At 46.8% G+C, this 18,103-nt stretch overlaps 1 protein-coding gene across 2 annotated transcripts in view; it reads left to right on the forward strand.

The window, feature by feature from the left end:
- The first annotated feature begins 8,855 nt into the window (after positions 1 to 8,855).
- The window catches only part of OSBPL11 (oxysterol binding protein like 11), a 34,277-nt gene continuing 25,029 nt past the window's right edge, over positions 8,856 to 18,103 (forward strand). For both annotated transcript variants that reach the window (XR_014618587.1, XM_084289617.1), the window contains exon 1: positions 8,856 to 9,123. Coding sequence is in view for 1 of the 2 variants with exons in the window: in XM_084289617.1 (XP_084145743.1) it covers positions 8,993 to 9,123 (131 nt within the window). In the remaining variant the exon portion in view is untranslated. The remainder of the gene's footprint in view (positions 9,124 to 18,103) is intronic.

Below are 18,103 nucleotides of genomic sequence, written 5' to 3' on the forward strand. Positions count from 1 at the left end.
CCTGCGGGAGAAGACGGGCGTCAGGCAGCTGCCAGGGCCCGGCCCGGCCCTGCGCCCCGCCGGCTCCGGGGGCTGGGCTGCGGCACCCCCGGGTGGGCACCCGGAAAGCCCCGGGCGCGGTGGGGAGCTCACGGGTCCCTCACACCCTGGAGCGCCTTCCCAGAGCCAAACCCAGCCGACAGCACGGCTCTCAGGGTGGCACGGCAAATCCAAGTCCTCAGGACGAAGCAGAGCATTGTTTTTTTCCCTACATGGTCTAACCATCCATCACTCCCTGCTGATTGTCTCCACTCTGCCCTCCAAAGCAGCCCTCTTCCCCATTTTCAAGCCCAAGAGCACTCCCACCCTGCCAAGCCTCTGTGCCCTGCGCCCACCGGGCCCGACTCAGCGGCGCCTGGGTCTGCGACGAGGGGTTTGGAGAGGCAGGCCGGCTGCCAAAGCCTGAGAAGAGCCTGTGGGTGGTTTATGGAGGGAGGCATCGGCTCAGCCTGCCTGCTGCACTCAGCTCCAGCAGCTCAGCTGCTCGCCTGGTGCATCCTGCTGGTGGGGAGAGTGCCTGGGGGCTCACAGAAAACACCACAAATCGATGCACTGGGGGTACAACCTCCTGAAGGTGAAGGTAAAGCCCACACTGGGCACATGTGGGGCCTGCAGGGGGTTCTGTGAGGTTCTAGGTGCACCTTCCTTCACTCTCCTGCCTGCTCGCCACGGTTAGCTCTTCCCCTGGCTGGATAGCTCCTCTGTGCCTCGTGGCTTTCTTCTCCCTTTAGCTTATCCCCTCCCTGTGAAGATCTCATGTGGAGGCGAGGAGGAGCCACCAACCCTCCTGACACTTCTCTGTCATAACCTCTTCAGTCCTGGTGAGTCCTCAAGCCCTGGGGTGTGGGCACAATCACCAGAGCCCTGTCTTCTGGATGTAATCCATGCAACTGAAGGTCACAGAATTATAGAATGGTTTGGGTTGGAAAGGGCCTTAAAGACCATCTAATTCCACCCCCCTGCCATGGGCAGGGACACCTCCCACCAACCCAGGTTGCCCAAAGCCCCATCCAGCCTGGCCTTGAGCACCTCCAGGGATGGGGCACCCACAGCTTCTCTGGCAGCCTGTGCCAGGGCCTCACCACCCTCACAGTAATTTATCCTGAATATCTAATCTAAATCTACCCAACCGTTACTCTGTGTCTTATCACTACTCCCTGATAAAGAGTCCCTCCCCATAAGATGTCCCTGGTCTGTGGAGTACTTGAGTACTGCAAACTGTAATGTTTTCATCTAAATTAAAGTTTTTAATTACAAAATGCTGCCGTATCAATTCAGTAGCCTCTTGATCAATTGATTTGTGAGGCCTTCACATGGGGTTTGCACTGACCAGGGGTGTGATTGACAGCAGGCGAACAGTTTTAACCGGGGACACAGAACTGCCACAAGAAATGGGGCCTTTCTCAGATTCGAGCCCTGGAGCCATGGAGCACCGGTGGATGCTGATGACTTGTTTCCTCAGGCGAGAAGAAGGATCTGTGCTTGCCATGTAAGCACAGTGTTTGTTTTCCACATAAGCCCAGGAGAGCCCTGGAGTGTGAGTCATTAGTGCATAGCAGGCATAAAAGCCTGGGCCGCTTAGCAGGGAGGACGGAGACAACCCTCCCGAAGGCACCCCCTCCCACGCTCACCTGGTCTGGTTCAGCACCTAACAGGCTGTGCACATGTCAACACTGGGAGTTTACAAAGCCGGCGGGTTTTCATCAGCCGAACAGCTGCTGCAAACAAAAAAGAAAAAAACAGACTTGCTGTCAGTGGTGCACTCTTTCTGTGGGGACAATGTGGTCTTTGAACGTCCCTAGAGATGTGACTGAGAAATGCCAAACGTGGCAGGCACCGGGCAGGAGGTGGGGAGGGAGGAGATGTGGGGCTGGCTGCTCTGTGGGGAGCAAACCAAGGGCAGGGTAAAGTGCAGAACCCACCGGTGCTTTTCCTCCCTCTCTGCCCACCCCAAACGTGTTTACGGGGAGGAATCAGATCCCTTCCCAGCACTCGTTCTGCTAAGCTCATGCCCTCTCATCACCTCTTTGCTGTTTCTCTGTTTATTCAGGTGATGCTTCTCTGTACCTGTTCCAGCACGAACCCCGGCTTGCTGAGCACTGATAGCCTGGATGATGCCCTAAAATCTCAGTGGAATTTCACCCAGTGCCTTGTATGTATTTGCTTATTGTTCCTGGAAATACTCGCCTTGCTACATGTAAGACTGCATTTATTATTTTAATAACTACATTGGCATGTGGCTTTTCCTCTTCTGTTCACAGCTGATGAATTTTAATTTTTACAGAAAGGTTATTAGTCTCTCAGTGCACGTCCTTGCATTTTATATGGTTACATTTCATCCCATGTCTGTTCCCAGGGCATAGCAACCATATAGTTCTCCCTGTAAGACTTCTTCTCCATTGAAAACATCTCCCAACTTTGTCATTACCAAAATTAATTACCCCACTTGTCATTTTTTGCACCAAGCTGACTTAATGCCATTATTCAGTAAGACAGATCCCTCCAGTCCCGTAACTTTGCTATCAGCACCATCAGCAGTTTTCACCCCTGTACTAGATTCCTTCAGCATTTTATAGTGTTTATGTTACTCCTCATCTTCTTGAGTTTAACTAATAAGTTTCCCAGTAATACTAAATCAAATGTTTTACCAAAGTCCACACTGATAAGATTTTAGCAGTTTTCCTTTGGCCACAAAAGCAATTATCTTATCAAAGAAAGATATTGGGTTGGTCTGCACATAACATGCCTATCTTGCACTTTAACCCATTTTCTCCTTCCCTCCACGACTTTTGTTACTCATTTGTCCTACAGCCCTTGTGCTAAAAAGCCTATAGACTTTGTGCTAAGCAGCCTATAGATTTTGCTGATGGCGATTATTCAGCCTTCAGAACTGAAGGGTGAGGGAGGAGCTTTGAGTTTTGTGGCTGTGTTACACGTGGCAATGTCCATACCCGTGCCCTCAAGCCTGTTGACAGTGCTGCCTCTGCCTTCCAGGGTTGCATTATCTTCCCTACGGAACTGAAGCAACACATCCCTTTAGCTTCTAGCTATCCAGCTCTCTACCCTGCTGTCATTGCTGGTGATCCTTTCCTTTGCTTTGTACTGATGTAGCTAAAAACCTTTTCCTCTTGATCTTCTTCCTTTTGATTTGCTTCAATTTTGAGCAGTTCTAAGTTTGTGCCTTTAACTGTTGATGTTTGAAGGATAGTTTTCTCTGTATATCATTCCCTTCTTCTCTCTCTCTTTTTATTTTTATTATTTTTTTTTTTAAACTAGGCTTCCTGTATTTTTCTGAGATGTCCAGCTCTGTCTTCATTGCAGTTCACATCCTAGCTGGGCATATGGAGCTCGAGCTAATACTCTGCCTCTACCCTAACTGCAAGCACCACACCTGCCCCACGCCTTGAAGCAGACAGCCTGCTGGCTGGCATTAGCATCAAAATCACAAATATAACACGGGCCTCTTTGTTTTCCAGTGGAAAAATTGTGGGCACAGTTTTTCCCTGAATTATATTCTAAATGGAAGGTTTGCAGAATTTAAAATGTATGTATAAACACTAGATTATTGTATGCATAACTGCTATTAACTGTGGGCATTAAGTAGTAGCCATTTATACTGAGGCAGCCTGTAGCTCGGTGTAGCTCCTCCAGGGTGTTGGATACAAACAAACACTGCCAGTTCATGTCCTTAAGAACTCACAGTCCAAGTCACTTCCAGCTTCAACATGGATTTCTTGCAGTCTGGCTTTACCGGCTCACAGGATACAGAAAATAAATCAACAGTGAAGTTTTTACTCCGCTCATTTTATTCAGTTGAGTTCTCTGCTGCACCTCCTGGTTAGATTAGATAGCAAGAATGTTTGTTTGTTTGTTTGTTTTTCCACACTTCAGTACGTTCTCCAAAAAGGTACTTAGCAGAAAATTAGACTGAATTTTAGCCGTATAGAAATCTTAAGTCAACTCCAAGCAATTTTCATAATCCAAGCAGAATGGACCAAGAAGCCAGCTGTAAACAGTCCGTATTGTTTAGGGCTTTCTGCAATCCAATGGATAAGGTTTTCAGGAGAAGTAAAATATTACAGGACTGTAACAGAAGTGAAAAATGCTTCTGCTGCAAGGAAAACTGTACTGGTAACTTATTGTTAGTTGTCTTCAAAACAGACATCAAACCCCAGACAGCAGACCTACAGAGACTTTCCAGAATCCAAATATACCTCCTCTGTAGGCAGCAGAGGCTGCAATGAGAAGGAAGGATATCGTCTGGAAATTATGAAGTGGATGCAGAATTGATTAGAGGAGCGTGCAGGTACAAGTAGGACAACTGGTAGCAAGAAGAGCTCAGTACCAGTCTCCCATATGCAGATCTTATATATATAGTGATGGAGCAGTCAGATTGCAAAGGACAGTTTTGTCTTCCAAAATTACTGAGTGCTTTGGCTTGGTTTCCAAACTGATCTTGTTATCGTGATGCACCTGGAAATAGCATTTGACTGAGATAACAAGAAGCAAACCATGATAATGGAGATCTATGGCAGATGGAGAGAGACGCAGGTTGCCATAGAAACCATGCAGAAAAAGCATGTAGGAGTGGAGCAAGGCACAGAAAGAGAAGGGGTTAGAGACTGAAGAACTGAACTCGCTCAGTTTTTCGAGACATTAACAAAAACACATTAGTTTTACAGGGGACTGAGAGCCATGGAGGGCAGGAGTCCTAACGGTGAGCTGCAGAAGGCAGCGATGCTATGTTGTGCCATAGGGGAGGGCAGAAAAAGCCTCTGGAAAAAGGCCAGAGGTGAATGAGGTGGCTGAAATGGGTGGGAAGCCCTGGGGCACAGCCACAGCCCTCGCTCCCTTGCGCCTGGCGAGCACGCTGGTGAGAAGGGGATGTGCTTGGCCTCCTCCCTCCCCACACGGAGGCCGTAGGTGTGCAAGAGGTCACCCTGCTTCCAGCAGTGCCTGCTTCCAGAGTCAGAATCAAGGCCCCTCAGTCCTGTCCTCCCCGAGCTCCCAGAGCACAATCCTTTCCTCAGAGGGTGCCCTGCTGGGATTACACAATATTCCAGCCCGGGTTCCCAGCTTCCAGCCAGCCTGAGCCCCAGTTTGCGTTTCCAAGTCTGGGCTGTGCTGCGTGATGTAACGCGGGAGGCTGGAGCATGACTCAATGCAAAGTCACACTGTGTGGAACTGGAAATGGTGCCAAATGTGACTGTGGGGGATGCAGGCGGTGAGGGAAACTTTGTAGGCAGCCTGAGCTGCTGCCGTCTGTGACTCTGGTCCTTTCAGCTGGACATCTGAGATTCAGTGGAGCTGTGGTAGAGCAGAATACGACGCACAGTGACGGATGGAGAAGGGGAAGGAAATTATGAGATGATTGATGGTGACTGAAAAGCCCAAACAAATAAAGCTTTTGACTCATTAAGACTACAGGAGTGATGAATAGCTATTAAATGCAAGCACCAGTGATTCTGCACATCAAACAGTTCAGCATTTCACATACATGCTCACTTACAGCGAAGCCATGGATCCAGTAACACAGCGATATCTGTAAAGCTCCAGAATCGAGACTCTCTCAAAGGGTCTGCCTTGAGCAAGAATCTAACCCTAAGAAGCATTGACTGTACAATTAACCAGATATGAAGCACTATTAGCAACAGTATTTTTTTGGGGGCGGTTTCTCAGTAGTTTGAAGCTTTTCCAGTTCAGCAATGATTATGAGAAATAGCACTCCTCGTGCAAGAAAGGCAGGCGGTACTCTCCAGGATTTTTGTTATTTCTCTATGTGCCTGTAGGGGATGTAGTTCCCCTAGCAGATAGCAGCAGTGATTGCTTATCTCCCCTGCACCGCCTACCGGCTAGGATACAGGTTTAAAACTATGTTAAGCTTGGTCTTATCCAAAGATAGTTTTTAGGACAGGAAAAAGTGCTAACCAACTAACAAGGGGGTGATAGAAAACTCTTATCATTCCTATTTGGAAAATAAATAAATAAATATGTATACACACATATATTTATGAATACAAGTGATGAGAAAATATGTTGGGTTTTAGAGCTTTAGTCTTTGAACATGGATAGATTTTGCTACTCTGAAGAAATGATTCTGATGTGAAGAAAGGTGGAGCACATATAGCCAGACTATAAGCTTTGGAAGTAATCTGCAGGAGCGGTACATGGTTTTCATCAGATCCTGGACAATTTTCTAAGAGTATCAGAGTGATAAAGTATGGAAAATATGGCAAATTTTCTTAACAGTTACGATAAAATACGATTCACTTCAGTTTGTAGCCATCATCAGGCCTACAAAGGCAAATAGTGCTAAACGTGTATTATCCTTTTCATGCTTTCCTCCCCCAGAGCTGCAACTCTTTCTGAGTTCTTCCAGGAAAGAAACTGGCAGCACCAGAAATCACAGTGATGGGTAAGGGCCAGGCGTACTCGTGGCAGGGTGCTCGGCAGTGATTTTAGTCATTTTGAGCCACTAAATTACAAGTGGGGAAGGAGACTAAGAGCAGTGAACCTGACCACAGGTTATAACTAGTAACAAATGTAAACTGAAGGTAAAGGACACCTTTAACAGTGCCTTCTTAGCAAAACTGGTTATGCAGTTGTTAAGCATTTTGTCAATGCCACCTTACGATAATCTCTGGTATTGCAAGTGCAGCACTTTTTTAAAAGAAAAATGCAAATGCATGGGGTTTGCCATCAGAGTTTACTCTCTGTACTCTCGGGTTAGATCCTGAGAGGCTGCAGAAACACACAGTAAAAACACCAGCCTGTCTGCTGTGTTGGGGAGGTCATAGGTGGTGTAATGTCCTGCTGCCTGTCTGACAGCAACAGGTCTGGCACAGGTAAAGTTACATTTCTGCTGGGACCAGTAGTCCTCAAGCAAGGGGAAATAAAAGACACACATGGGACTCTTGCCTGAGTTGCTTTTGCTTCACATTTTCCCAGGAACATTTCAGTGGTGTTGGCATGCATTATGATACAATACAATGGTATTAGATTTCCAGTTATGGTTGCAAGTGATCAGCAGGAGAGGAACTAACATGTTTAGAGGGCAAGAGGAATGCAGTTCTGGCCCAAATGTTCTTCAATGGACAATCTGACTCTGCTGATCTGTTCTCTTTTGGTTCCACGGGAGAAACATGCAGCTGAAAAAGCCTTTATGTTCCTGCAGTGATGAGTGTGCTTGTAAAAAGGCAGAAGTGGGGGATTTTATGCCTGTGCAGTGGTAATATATTATGTCTCTGTAAGACATATTATAGCTGTAGGTGCAACAGGCAGTCCTCACTGCCTCACTGTGGTCTGTTAGTCAGATTTTGCGTGCATGCTTGGCAAGGAGGAATAATATGGGCTAACTTAAAGCTGGCTTGGTACTTATAAATACATTTTAAAGACATGATACTTGTAAAATCCTATCCTCATCTGATGGCCAAAGGCAAAAATGTTTTGAATGTTGCTGGGAAATCTGGAATGTGCTGATGGGAGAGACCAAGAGAGCCCCCAGGGTTATGAAGCTGCTGTCAGGAAAGGATGTTCTCTGTGTTGAAGGGATGCAACTGGCCAAATGAATTGTTTGAAATAACGTTGCATTTTTGTTTCTGTTTGACCTACACATATTGTCATATAGGGAGGGCACTTCTAGCATCTTTTGTGTAACAGTTGTTTACCGTAATATAGCAGTGCTGAAAGTGAGACCACAAAAAGGTAGGTGGCTGTGTGTCCAGGTACCCTGCCTGTGAGCTGGAGAGGAGAGGACGAAGAAGTGATGGGGTGAAATGGGATGTGGAGCAGAGCCACAGCCTCGCTAACCAAGGCAAGTATCCTTCAACCCTGATTTTAAGAAGTAATGCAGCCACAATCGACTGCATTTTGGTTTTGCAAAAGTGATGCCTGGCCTGAAAGAATACACAAACCAAAAACTACTTTTCCCAGTTAGCTTTGTGTCATTCTGTGAAGGAAAAAAAATGCTTAACTGTTGCCCACATGCAGTATCTAGTGGCAAAACAGAAAGAAGTGCGTATTTCCTCTCAAGATCAGGCTTTGCTTGGTGAATAAGGCTCTGGGAACTTCTGAGTTTGGCCCTGTTTTATGGGTCTCTGCAGAAGCTGAACTGGAGGACAGATGTGGGTTTCTCTGAATATTTGGTATCAAACTTGGCATCAAGTCTGGCGTTTGATTTGAAATGAAATATTCTTCCACCAGGACTGCCGAAATCTTTCACTAGAGGGCATCAGCCGGCCGGGAGAACCGCTCCCACGGGCAGAAAACCTTTTCCTGAAAAGAAATGCTGGTACCTGAGCGGTGTCTGAGCCTGCTCACCGGCTCTTTGACAGAAGCTTGTTTGGCAGGCTACCACAGAAACGTCCTTTAAACCGAGTTATCCTAAACAGCCCGAAACTCTTTGTGTCAGTAATGACCAAATAGGCTGGCTTTGCCCAGTTGGGAGTGATTCTCTCTCTTCTGTTTGCAGTGGATGCACACAGAGGAGGGCTGCATTCCTCCTGGATAACCCACCTGGAGGAGCAGTATGGGGGCTGTGTGTCACGGTGCTGCCTGTAACAACCCTCCCACACCCCCGGGGGCGGGCGGGCGGGCGCACTTCGATGTTTGTTTAAACTCCTTTATTTTCGCCCAGGCGCGCTCGCCCTCTCCTGAGGGACGCCAGGTCTACCCAGCGCCCGTGACGGAGCGGGGAGATGGCGGCCGCCGCCCCCGCCGGGCGCTGCCCGCACCAAAGATGGCGGCGGCGCTGAGGCGGAAGGGGCGGCCGGGCGGAGCGGGGCGGAGCGGGGCGGTCCGGGGCAGAGCGGAGCGCTCCGGCCTTCCCCGGCCGTGCGGGGAGCCGAGCCGGGCCGAGCGGGGCTCCGGGGGGGTGCGGGCAGCCGCCGCCGCCGCCATCTCCCATCTCAGCCCGCATGGGGCCGGCTTGAGCGGGGCCGGGAGGCGCGGCGCCATGCAGTGCGCCGACCCCGCGGCCGCCATGAAGGGGCCGGAGGGCGAGGGCAAGGCGGAGCCGCCGGCGGCGGCGGGGCAGAGCGGCGGCAAGAGCGGCGGGGGCCGCGGAGCCAAGGGCTGGCACTACAGGTGGGCACGGCGGGGCCGGGAGGTGGGGGGGGGCTGCGGGAGCCGCCGGTGCTCGGAGAGCCCGGGGCGGGTGGCGGTGCCCTCCGCCGGGACAGCTCGGGCAGCGCCCCGGGGGTGGCTGCCAGCTGCAAGCCGCCGCGTGGTTTAGTTCTTAATTGGTATTATTTTCAATTATTTGTTTGGTTAGATTGCTTCGGGGGGGTGTGCGCCGTCGCTTGGAGGCGGCTGTCGGGTGGCCGGGGGTGAGCAGAGCCGCGCGGTGTGGGTGCTGGGGGGACGCGCCCTGCTGGCGGCTGCTGCCCCCGGTAGGCTACGGACACACACTCCGAGTTGTCGGGGATGTGCCTCCCTCCCTCCAGCACTTCTAAAAAAATAAACTTTGTGCTGAACTCTAGCGTGGCCTGCCTGCTTTGGGACCGTAACCTCGCTGTTTGGCGTGTTTCGGTCCCTGCCAGAAGCTCCCCGAGCTTTGCCTGGCGTGCTGTGGTGGCTGGGGTGAGGGGAGCGTGGGGAAAGCTGGCCACAGAGGGTTCATTAGAAACAGATTCAAATTAAAATGCTTCCTGTGAGCGAGCCATCCGCCTGCGTTTTAAGGGGATTTAGGAGTTTCTGTGTGTTGTTTTTTTATTTTTTTTTTCCTAATGTGTTTTCTGGTTCAAGGAGTCGCTGCTCCCATCCAGATCAAGGGCGTCTAAGGTTCGAGGGACTTGTGACTGCTTTAGGGCTCTCATCCTCCACTGGAGTTGGGCTGTGTTGCCATTGAAAGTAGTGCAATTCTGGGAAGTTTGTGCATTTCTCCTGCTAATGGAGACCCTGCAGACCAGTCAGTGGACACTCTGCTGTGTCCTGCTCCTGGGGGCAGGAGAAGGGGCACCTTGTGCTTCTGCACGGGATGTTGGGGGGTCACCCGCTTGCCTTGTAGAAACAAACACCTAGGCCCAGCTGGCAAGGGTGCTTCGTGCCTAATGATTTTAACAGGGAGTGGGCGGTGCAGGCGTCTCTGAGCACCTAGGTCTTAAGTAACTTCCTTCTGAATGACCCCTTTTCAGGATCACCCACCCGGCTCTTCTGTTGCTCATGCTCGCTGTTGTGGCTCGCAGGGCAGAGGTTGTGCTGAGCCTGCCTGCTTCGCGCCTTGCCAGCCTCACTGCAGCCAGCAGGATATGCCTTGCGACTACCACTACGTGGCTGAAATTGCTCTAGTGGAAGCTTGTTATTTTGTAGGTCTTTGGGACGAGTTTAATATATTAATTGTGTTATGATGGACACTGAGTTACCTTGCTGTTAATCTCCGCTCTGTTGGGAATCTATTTACAGCTCTGTTTGACTTTTTATGTTTAATCAGGGACAAAAGATCACCTTTTCCCCCTGCCTCCCTAGGATGGTTTCCTGTTGGGATGGTGCAGTTTAGTTTTTGCATGCTTACTTTTATTATGGAATGTTGTCAAGTAAAGGAAGATCTCTCTAGTAATAAATGGGTCAGTACCTAAAATAGTGGGTGTAGAAACATTTCTGATGGTGGAAGTTCTCTCTTTTTAACTTTCCTGGCACAGGGCGTGGGCAATGCGTGGTCATGCACTGTAGCAGAAGTAAGGTCCCAAAGCACTGTGTCAGCACAGACTGTGTGGTGCAGAAGTGTAACTCTGTACTTGGTGAAGTGTCTTTTCAAAGCAGTTGGAGCATGGTTGTAAGACAAATGGGGCCAGTACTTCATACTTCACTGCTATGAATGGGGAATCACGATGGTGTGTGTGTGGGGAAGGGGACAGAAATCTTCAGCACTGCTGGAACCTGAAATAATTACAACTGAATCTCAAAGAGTTGGAAAGTCACACTTCCTTGTTGTATGGTGCGTGTCCAGAGAATATTAAAAAATGGAGCAGAAAGTCTAACTTTATGTTTTTGTAGGGAAGTAGTATGGAGGTTTTTTAAAGAGCTGTAGTAAAGGGTTAGGCCTAATGTTTTTCAGTGGAGAAGAAACCACCAGAGGCAGCTGAATGCTTCAGGTTATGTAGAAGTACAGATAAATCTCTTTGCAGACATGCTCTACTCAGAGCCTGTGTGTGATGAGTTTGGGCAGCCCACACAGCAGTGCCTCCTGTGGCTTGTATGGCTCTGTTTCTTTGGAGTGAAGGAAGGTACTCTTTTATTTTTATTTTTATTTTTATTTTTTTGACTTAGTTGTTGAGTATGGGAGTCTGGAGAAACTGCGCTTCTAGACATCTGACAGGAAGTTATTTTGCTTACTTATGGATGTGTGATGAGTCTCAGAGTGTGTCTGAGAGCAGCCAATGCTGAGCTGCCTTTTCTTGACTGATAGCAGTAACAGTGTGAACATTACGTTACAGTGAAGTAGATAAGAAAGAGCCTGAGAGGCTGTGCTGCATGCTCAACTTCTTATCCCTGTTTCCATTTAGAAAAAAAGTTAACATGAGATGAGACTGCTGAATAACCTCAAATTACTGAAGTTTACTTGGCAAAGTGATATATAACTTCTTGTTTTTAAACTGCTTTATTTTCAGCAGTTATCAAGTTAGGAAGTGGCATTGCCCATTTGCATTCAGCTATTCTACTTTTAGTCTTGATCATCTTCATTAATTTTTGCACTGCTCTAGATTGAGTGAACAGAGTAGCTTGGAAGCAGTGAGAGAAAGGCGACAGCCTTGGCAGGTACTCGTATGATGTGTGAATCATAGTCATTCAAATAACATAAAAATTTCACAAGCAGAATCTGTATCTGTGAGCTAAATAGAAAGCTGGTCAGAGTACTTGCCAAGGAAATATAACAAATCCTCTCAGCCTGCCTTGAGGGAATTTCAGATAATTTTGAGAGAAATGACTTGCAATAACTGGTTCTCGTTTATCTCCGAAGATAAAAGTTCAAGGCACTGCAGTTGACTAGAGAAATGAGATTGTCTTTCTCCGTTGGAGATGTGCTAATGTGCTGTCCTCTCACATTTTTCTTCATGGTTCTGTTCTCAAATGCATAAATCAATTCAGTTTCTTTTAAAAGGGCTCACAGCACTTCTTCCCTTGCTGGTAGAAATATATGTACATGCTCATTAATTTCCTAGTGATAGCTGATTTTAAGATTACAAGTTATATTTCAAAACTTATTTGCTTTTTAGTTCCTCATGTCTTCTTTATGGTAACTATCTTTGTTCCTTATTTCTCAAACAGCTTAAGCATCTGTTCACTATGGATGTTGCCACAGATGTCTGTGAAGTGTTACAGGTCAGATGTCTTTTGCTGTTTTTCAAGGAAGCAGGTTAACTTTATCTGTTCTTGAAAGTTTACTAAATGCTGCCGGGCTGTGAATTAGTATATCAGAACATTTCAGTGGAGGCAGTTTCTAAGGCAGGGAGTCGGTTTCCTAGACTTTTTCCTCTAGGGGTGGCAATGACAGGAAAGCGAGTTCCTCATGCTGGATGCATTCTGTGTGCTCTTAGTTTATCAGCTTAAGATGGTTTCTCTTGTTATATTACTCCACAGGCCTTTGGGCCAGAGTAAAAGAGGCTGAGAGTGAGTAAACAGCAATGCAAACAAACAGTGGAGAGAGGGCTTTGGCAAAAAGAGCAGCATTATAGCATCATAACTCTTTTAAAAGTCAAATTCAAAAATCTAAGAATTTGAATGCTGGGTGACAGTTGTCTTTGAAAGGCTTTGTTTTGCAATTGACACTGACTGCTCTTCATAAATGAACACACACACCAAAAAAAAACCACACCCACAACAAAGGCTCTCCCCTGAAAACAACCAACCAAAAAAATGTGAAGAGTTACTGACCTTAAATCAGTCTTCTATTGGAGCAGATGAGCATGCAGTAGTGCAACAGAACAGGCAGCTGAAACACATGGGTATATTTTTAATTCTGTGTTTCAAGATGATTGTGGTCCCTTCCCCATAAAATAATACCATGGGAAATGTATTTTAAAGGGGTGGTGGTTGCACTTGTGAGTTTGATCTCAGTTGACTTGGGGTGACAATCTGCTGCACTTCAGACAAGTGGAAGCAAAGTGTGTGAGACTGAGCTAGGCTGTGGAAGTGCTTAATTACTATTATTTTTTTTCATGCTGTCTTGTGAAATGAATTAATTAGCTCCAACAAAGGGAAGTGTCTTGAAACTGATACCATCGTCTTGAGCAGATGTTGATAAGAGCCCTTTTTATTGAGGGTGGAGTTAATGTCGGTCTTAGTTGTGAGGATAATATGTAGAGTTTTTCTAGTTTCTGTGTTTTTCTGTTCAAGATTAAGCATTCTTGGAATGCGGAGGATAAATTTCATGCGTTTCGCCCTTTAAAGCTGAAAGCAGCTTGGCAGAAGCAGATAAACTGGGTAATGGCAATGCGATGTCTAACAGCACTTCCTACGGAGAGCCTCTCCCTTGCTGATCCTTCACTCCTGTCTCTGACCAGCGTTTCTCATTATAGCATTAATGTAAGCATCTAATTCTTGCTTAGGCTGCCATACGGTGTATTAGCTGGCCTAATTAACTTTGGACTCCTGAGAACAGGCTGGAATTTAAGTCCCTATCACTTGAAAAGTATAAAAAAAGAAATGTTACGCAAATGTCACGCTGGGACAGCTCCCGGTAAGGAAGTACCAGGAGCACAAGCACTTTTATTCCCCATCTCCCACGTCCTGGGGTTTCTCCCTGTGCTGTCTGGAGCTAATTATTTGGGGTCACGCGTGGGGTTTTGGTGCTGGGTGTCCCCAAGCCCCCTCCAGGCCGTAAGGTGGTGTTACCTCAGCTTCCTCAGCTCCTGTGGCATTCCCTCAGGTTCCCGCTGCCGCCCGGCTCTGTGACATCAGGGCGGCGCCCACAGCTTCCATTTATTACTTAATTATGTTTCTATGGAGGGTTTTGCTGATTGTATGATGGATCTGATGTCACGCTTGTGTCACGGTGACCTCAGCCTGTTTCTGGAGGCCTGTGATGGCGCCCAGGCCATCTGGTGGTGGAAGGCCTTGGCTGCCGGGGATCTCACGGTGCCGGTGGTCGTGCGAGCTGCCCTCCGTTCTGGTACCAGCAGTCAGACACGGGTGGATGTCACGTTCATTCACCATGATGGTGGGAAGTGGCTGAAAAGCCCCGTGCCTGGATTTATTTATCCTCATCTGAGTCCTTCCTTAACGAGTATACTGTACTCATAGCACTGACTGAGAAACACTGCACTCAACGTAGTTGTCTCTTCACAACACAAGAAGGCCATGTTTAAAATGCTCAGCTGCTTATATCACCACCCCCCCCCCCCCGATCTGTTCATTGTTAATAAAATGTTAAGATCGTTATTTATCGCACTTATTTTTGTCCTTGATAAAGCCCCAAGCACTTCTCAAAAGGCAGGTGAGCGTTGGCGCTCACAGACTGGAAGAAAGGAGATAGAGCAGATGACAGCCCAGATTCATTGTGAATTGAGAGAAGTGTGTGTGCGAGCGTGTAATAAGTGGGTAGAGTTGGGGAAACAGGTTTGGGCAACTTAAATAGGTCGTGGTGATGGCTGGTGTTCTAGCAGAGACCTGAACTGGGGCGGTGAGCTCTGAGTTTGTCTCCAGCCCTGTGGCTGCTCCGTGAGCAGCTCTCAAGAGCCGTATCCCTCTCCTGCTTCCCAGAGCAGGCTGTAAAAGCTGCTGGGGCAGGAGCAACAAACGTGGGAGTTGGTTCTGACATGCAGGATACTTTTCTTAATACTGGAATATTCATTCAGAGTTAAAAATTAAGCTGAACTGAAGAAGCAGAAACTTCTAAATAGCTTTTAACCATCCAACAGTTTGTGCTTTCCCTAGAACAGATCTCTCCAGGAGCTAATGGCCATTACAAGCGCCAATCCTGGAAGTGCAAAGGGTACTTTCTCAACTTGCCTTTTCTAATGTAATCGTGTAGCAGCATGTTAATTAAAATCGCCTACAATATTAACATCCTCCTCTGCCACACACGCTCTCTCCCTAGAGAGAAGATGAAAAACAAACTGTGTGTGACCTAATCACACTGTTTAATGTACAAGCAGAAAGTGCCAGCTGCTGCTGGTAGATTGTCCTAGGTTGGTTCTCATGCTGTACTCGCAGTACCATGAAAACCACAGCACCCTGTTTACTTAGGGATGTTGCCTTGACACACATGCCCATCATCAGCTGGTGTGATGTGTTTTTATTGTAGGGATCACTGCTTGTTGATAACGCTGTCTGGCAACTTGCATTTTAGGGTGCTTGCAAAGCTTATGTGGTTTCAGGTTTTCTATATGGCACATCTAATGATGAAATGCAGCAGGCTGAAATGGGGGGGAGAAGTGCTGGTATTTTGTGTGTTAAGCTGGCAACCTCATATTTGATAACCTGGGATGCCTCTCTGCTTTGGAGCAGGAACATCAGTGTCATGGGGAAGGCTTTTTGCCTTGGATGTGCCTTTTTGTCTTTCACGTGTGAATTTCTAAGTTTTTGAGTCTGAAAATCTTTAAAAACGTGCTTAGTGTTTAGGCACTGACGTTAATTTCCAACAGAGCTCAGTTTGCTGAAGCTGACTTCATTTGCAGTGGAGCTGCAATGAGCGAGTGGTCTGCAACTGAAAGCCAAAAGTCTTCAAGGTATAGCTGCAGGATGCTGTGTTCATGTGCTCGTTTCTCACCCTGGCTCTGACCTCCTCTGTGCTAACAGTCACGCTTTTTAAACTGTTCTTCCTCTGTAATCACTAATTGTATGTTCCTCTTTCTCAGAGGCCTAGTTTGGAACAGTTGGCTCTGATTTTGCAGAACTGTTGCAGGGTCACAGCTGCAGCTGAAATCACCAGAAGCTGTGATTTGAAAATATCAACTGCAAAAATATGGTAGGGAAAAAAATGGGCCGCAGCGAGCTCAAAGCTAGAAGGGCTGAAAATTCACTGTACATCCGTTCCCTGTCAGTAAAATGGAATGACAGTATCCTCTTTCTTTATTGTTTGGTGCATCACTCCTTCATAAACATCGCTAACAAGCACAGGAGAAGAAACTCATAGGAAAGCTTTTTGTGGGAGCATGAATATCAAATGAATAACGCCTGATGTTCACTGTGCGATGAACAGGAAAGGTTTTGAGTAATTTCTTGTGTGGGGATCACTGTCCACTTAAAGCACTGACCAAGAAAGTAGTCCTGATATTTTTGTTTGTTGTGATGACCATAAGTGGTTAAACTAACACAGATGCTTTCTTAATTAGCGCTTAAACCTGCTGAGTACCTCATGCCTCAAGTTTAATGTAGGAATATTTTGGGTTCATTTCCATATATCTAAAAGCTATAGGATAAGTTTGGGTTGGGATATCTCTAGTCCAGCCTCATGCACAGAGCAGGGCCAGCTTCACAGTTATAACAGGTCATTTAGGGCCTTCTCCAGCTGAGTTTTGAGCATATCCAGTGATGGATGTGTTTGTGCTTGCTTGGAAATAGTAATTTTTATCCTGCATTTAACCTAAAATGTCTCAAAAATTGTTCAAAAAAAATAAACGTCTCTACTTTTTATCTGGATAGCTAATCGGTGTCCATACCTACATTTTAAGAGCTCCTAGGTTAGAAGAGGTTAGAAGCAGACCAAAATGCCTGAGGGAAAACTATGCATAGCAGTTGATGAGCTAAAACATGCTGGAGGGTGCTTAGAGTAACTAACTGGTTTTAGCACCAGTGTCTGTGACTAGTACTTGCCAGGGTCTGCCACTTTCTGAAGAGCTGTAGACAGCAGATACTGCAGCATTTCAGAGGTGCTCATCCATCAGTGTGTTTGCCCAGCTTGCGTTGCATTGTTATGTTACGTTGCTGCTGTTTGCTGAGCAGAGCAGCTTTAACTGTCAGCTGCCTGAGCCTTACGAAACTGGACTGGAAGGGAAAGGTTTGGTTTCTGGTAACAATAATACGTGAAGCTGTGCGTTATGGTGTGCAGCCATAAACTGGCAACGTGAATGCTGTTAGTTACAGGAAGCAATAGCTGTGCTCCAAGGGCGTAAGGTGGAGAGTTCATACCTCCTGAGCTGCCTGGTTTTTGTACCTTTCACCTCTAAGATATTGCTGTGAGTTAAATCCACAGTTACTTGTTCAGCAGTAGCTTGAGCACTGGTTATCCTTGCAGAATAATCTGCAGGGCTGGCTGCTGACTCTCAGGTCCAGCTTCTTTTGTGTTATGCTGATGCAAACCCACAAATAAATTGTGTGTGGGTAGAGTTCATGCTGACTCGAGCTCTTTACATACATGCAAGAGAAATTGCTTAGCTGAAACTCACTGCAGTTTTTTTTTTTTACAGGCAGATGAGAGCTAAAGAGCTCCTTAAATGATAAAGTAGTTAAATATTACCAGCTTTACAGTAGCCCAGTGAGAGCAGTATTTTGCTTCTCATTCATTAAATGGTCTCTCTCCTTTTCTTTTTCCCATTGCTACCCCGCAGAAGTGTTACAGTATTGTTTCATTTGTGTATAATTGATCCGTGGCCTTTAACGCAGAAAAAAGAATTGAAAGTCTAATTAGTATGCCTTAAAAAAACAAAACAACAACAGCAGAAAATGTTGTAAGCTAGATTTGTCATGTTCCCCTGGAGAACTTAGTGCCAGGAGAAAATTTAGGTGCAAATGCAACTGCCTTGTCGATAACTTGGGCTTGCAGGGCTTGGGCTCATTTTGGGTCCTCCATGGCAGATCAGTGCTTCTCTTCCAGTTCATGTGCACTCCTAAAGGTTTACAGGAACACGCGGAGAAGTTCTTATATTTAACAAAGATGTGTGTTGCTAGCATGTTTTCATGCTTGCAGCCAGCAATTCTGTTCACAGGGTTTACAGTCAGTGTTGTCGTGTTGTTGGACATTTCTTCTTTGCACTTGTTGGTTTCTAAACTCACAGTCGAACACAGTGGAAACAGATGAGCTGACGAACAGGAGCTCTTGCGGCTACTTCACAGCTGACTGCATGGTCTTGGTGGTGAGCTGCATGGCCAGGTCAGTTTTTTATTTCTTCCAAAATCATTTGGAAAA

The sequence above is a fragment of the Netta rufina genome (assembly GCF_964035555.1).
Source record: "Netta rufina genome assembly, chromosome: 6".
Classification (NCBI taxonomy): Eukaryota; Metazoa; Chordata; class Aves; order Anseriformes; family Anatidae; genus Netta; species Netta rufina.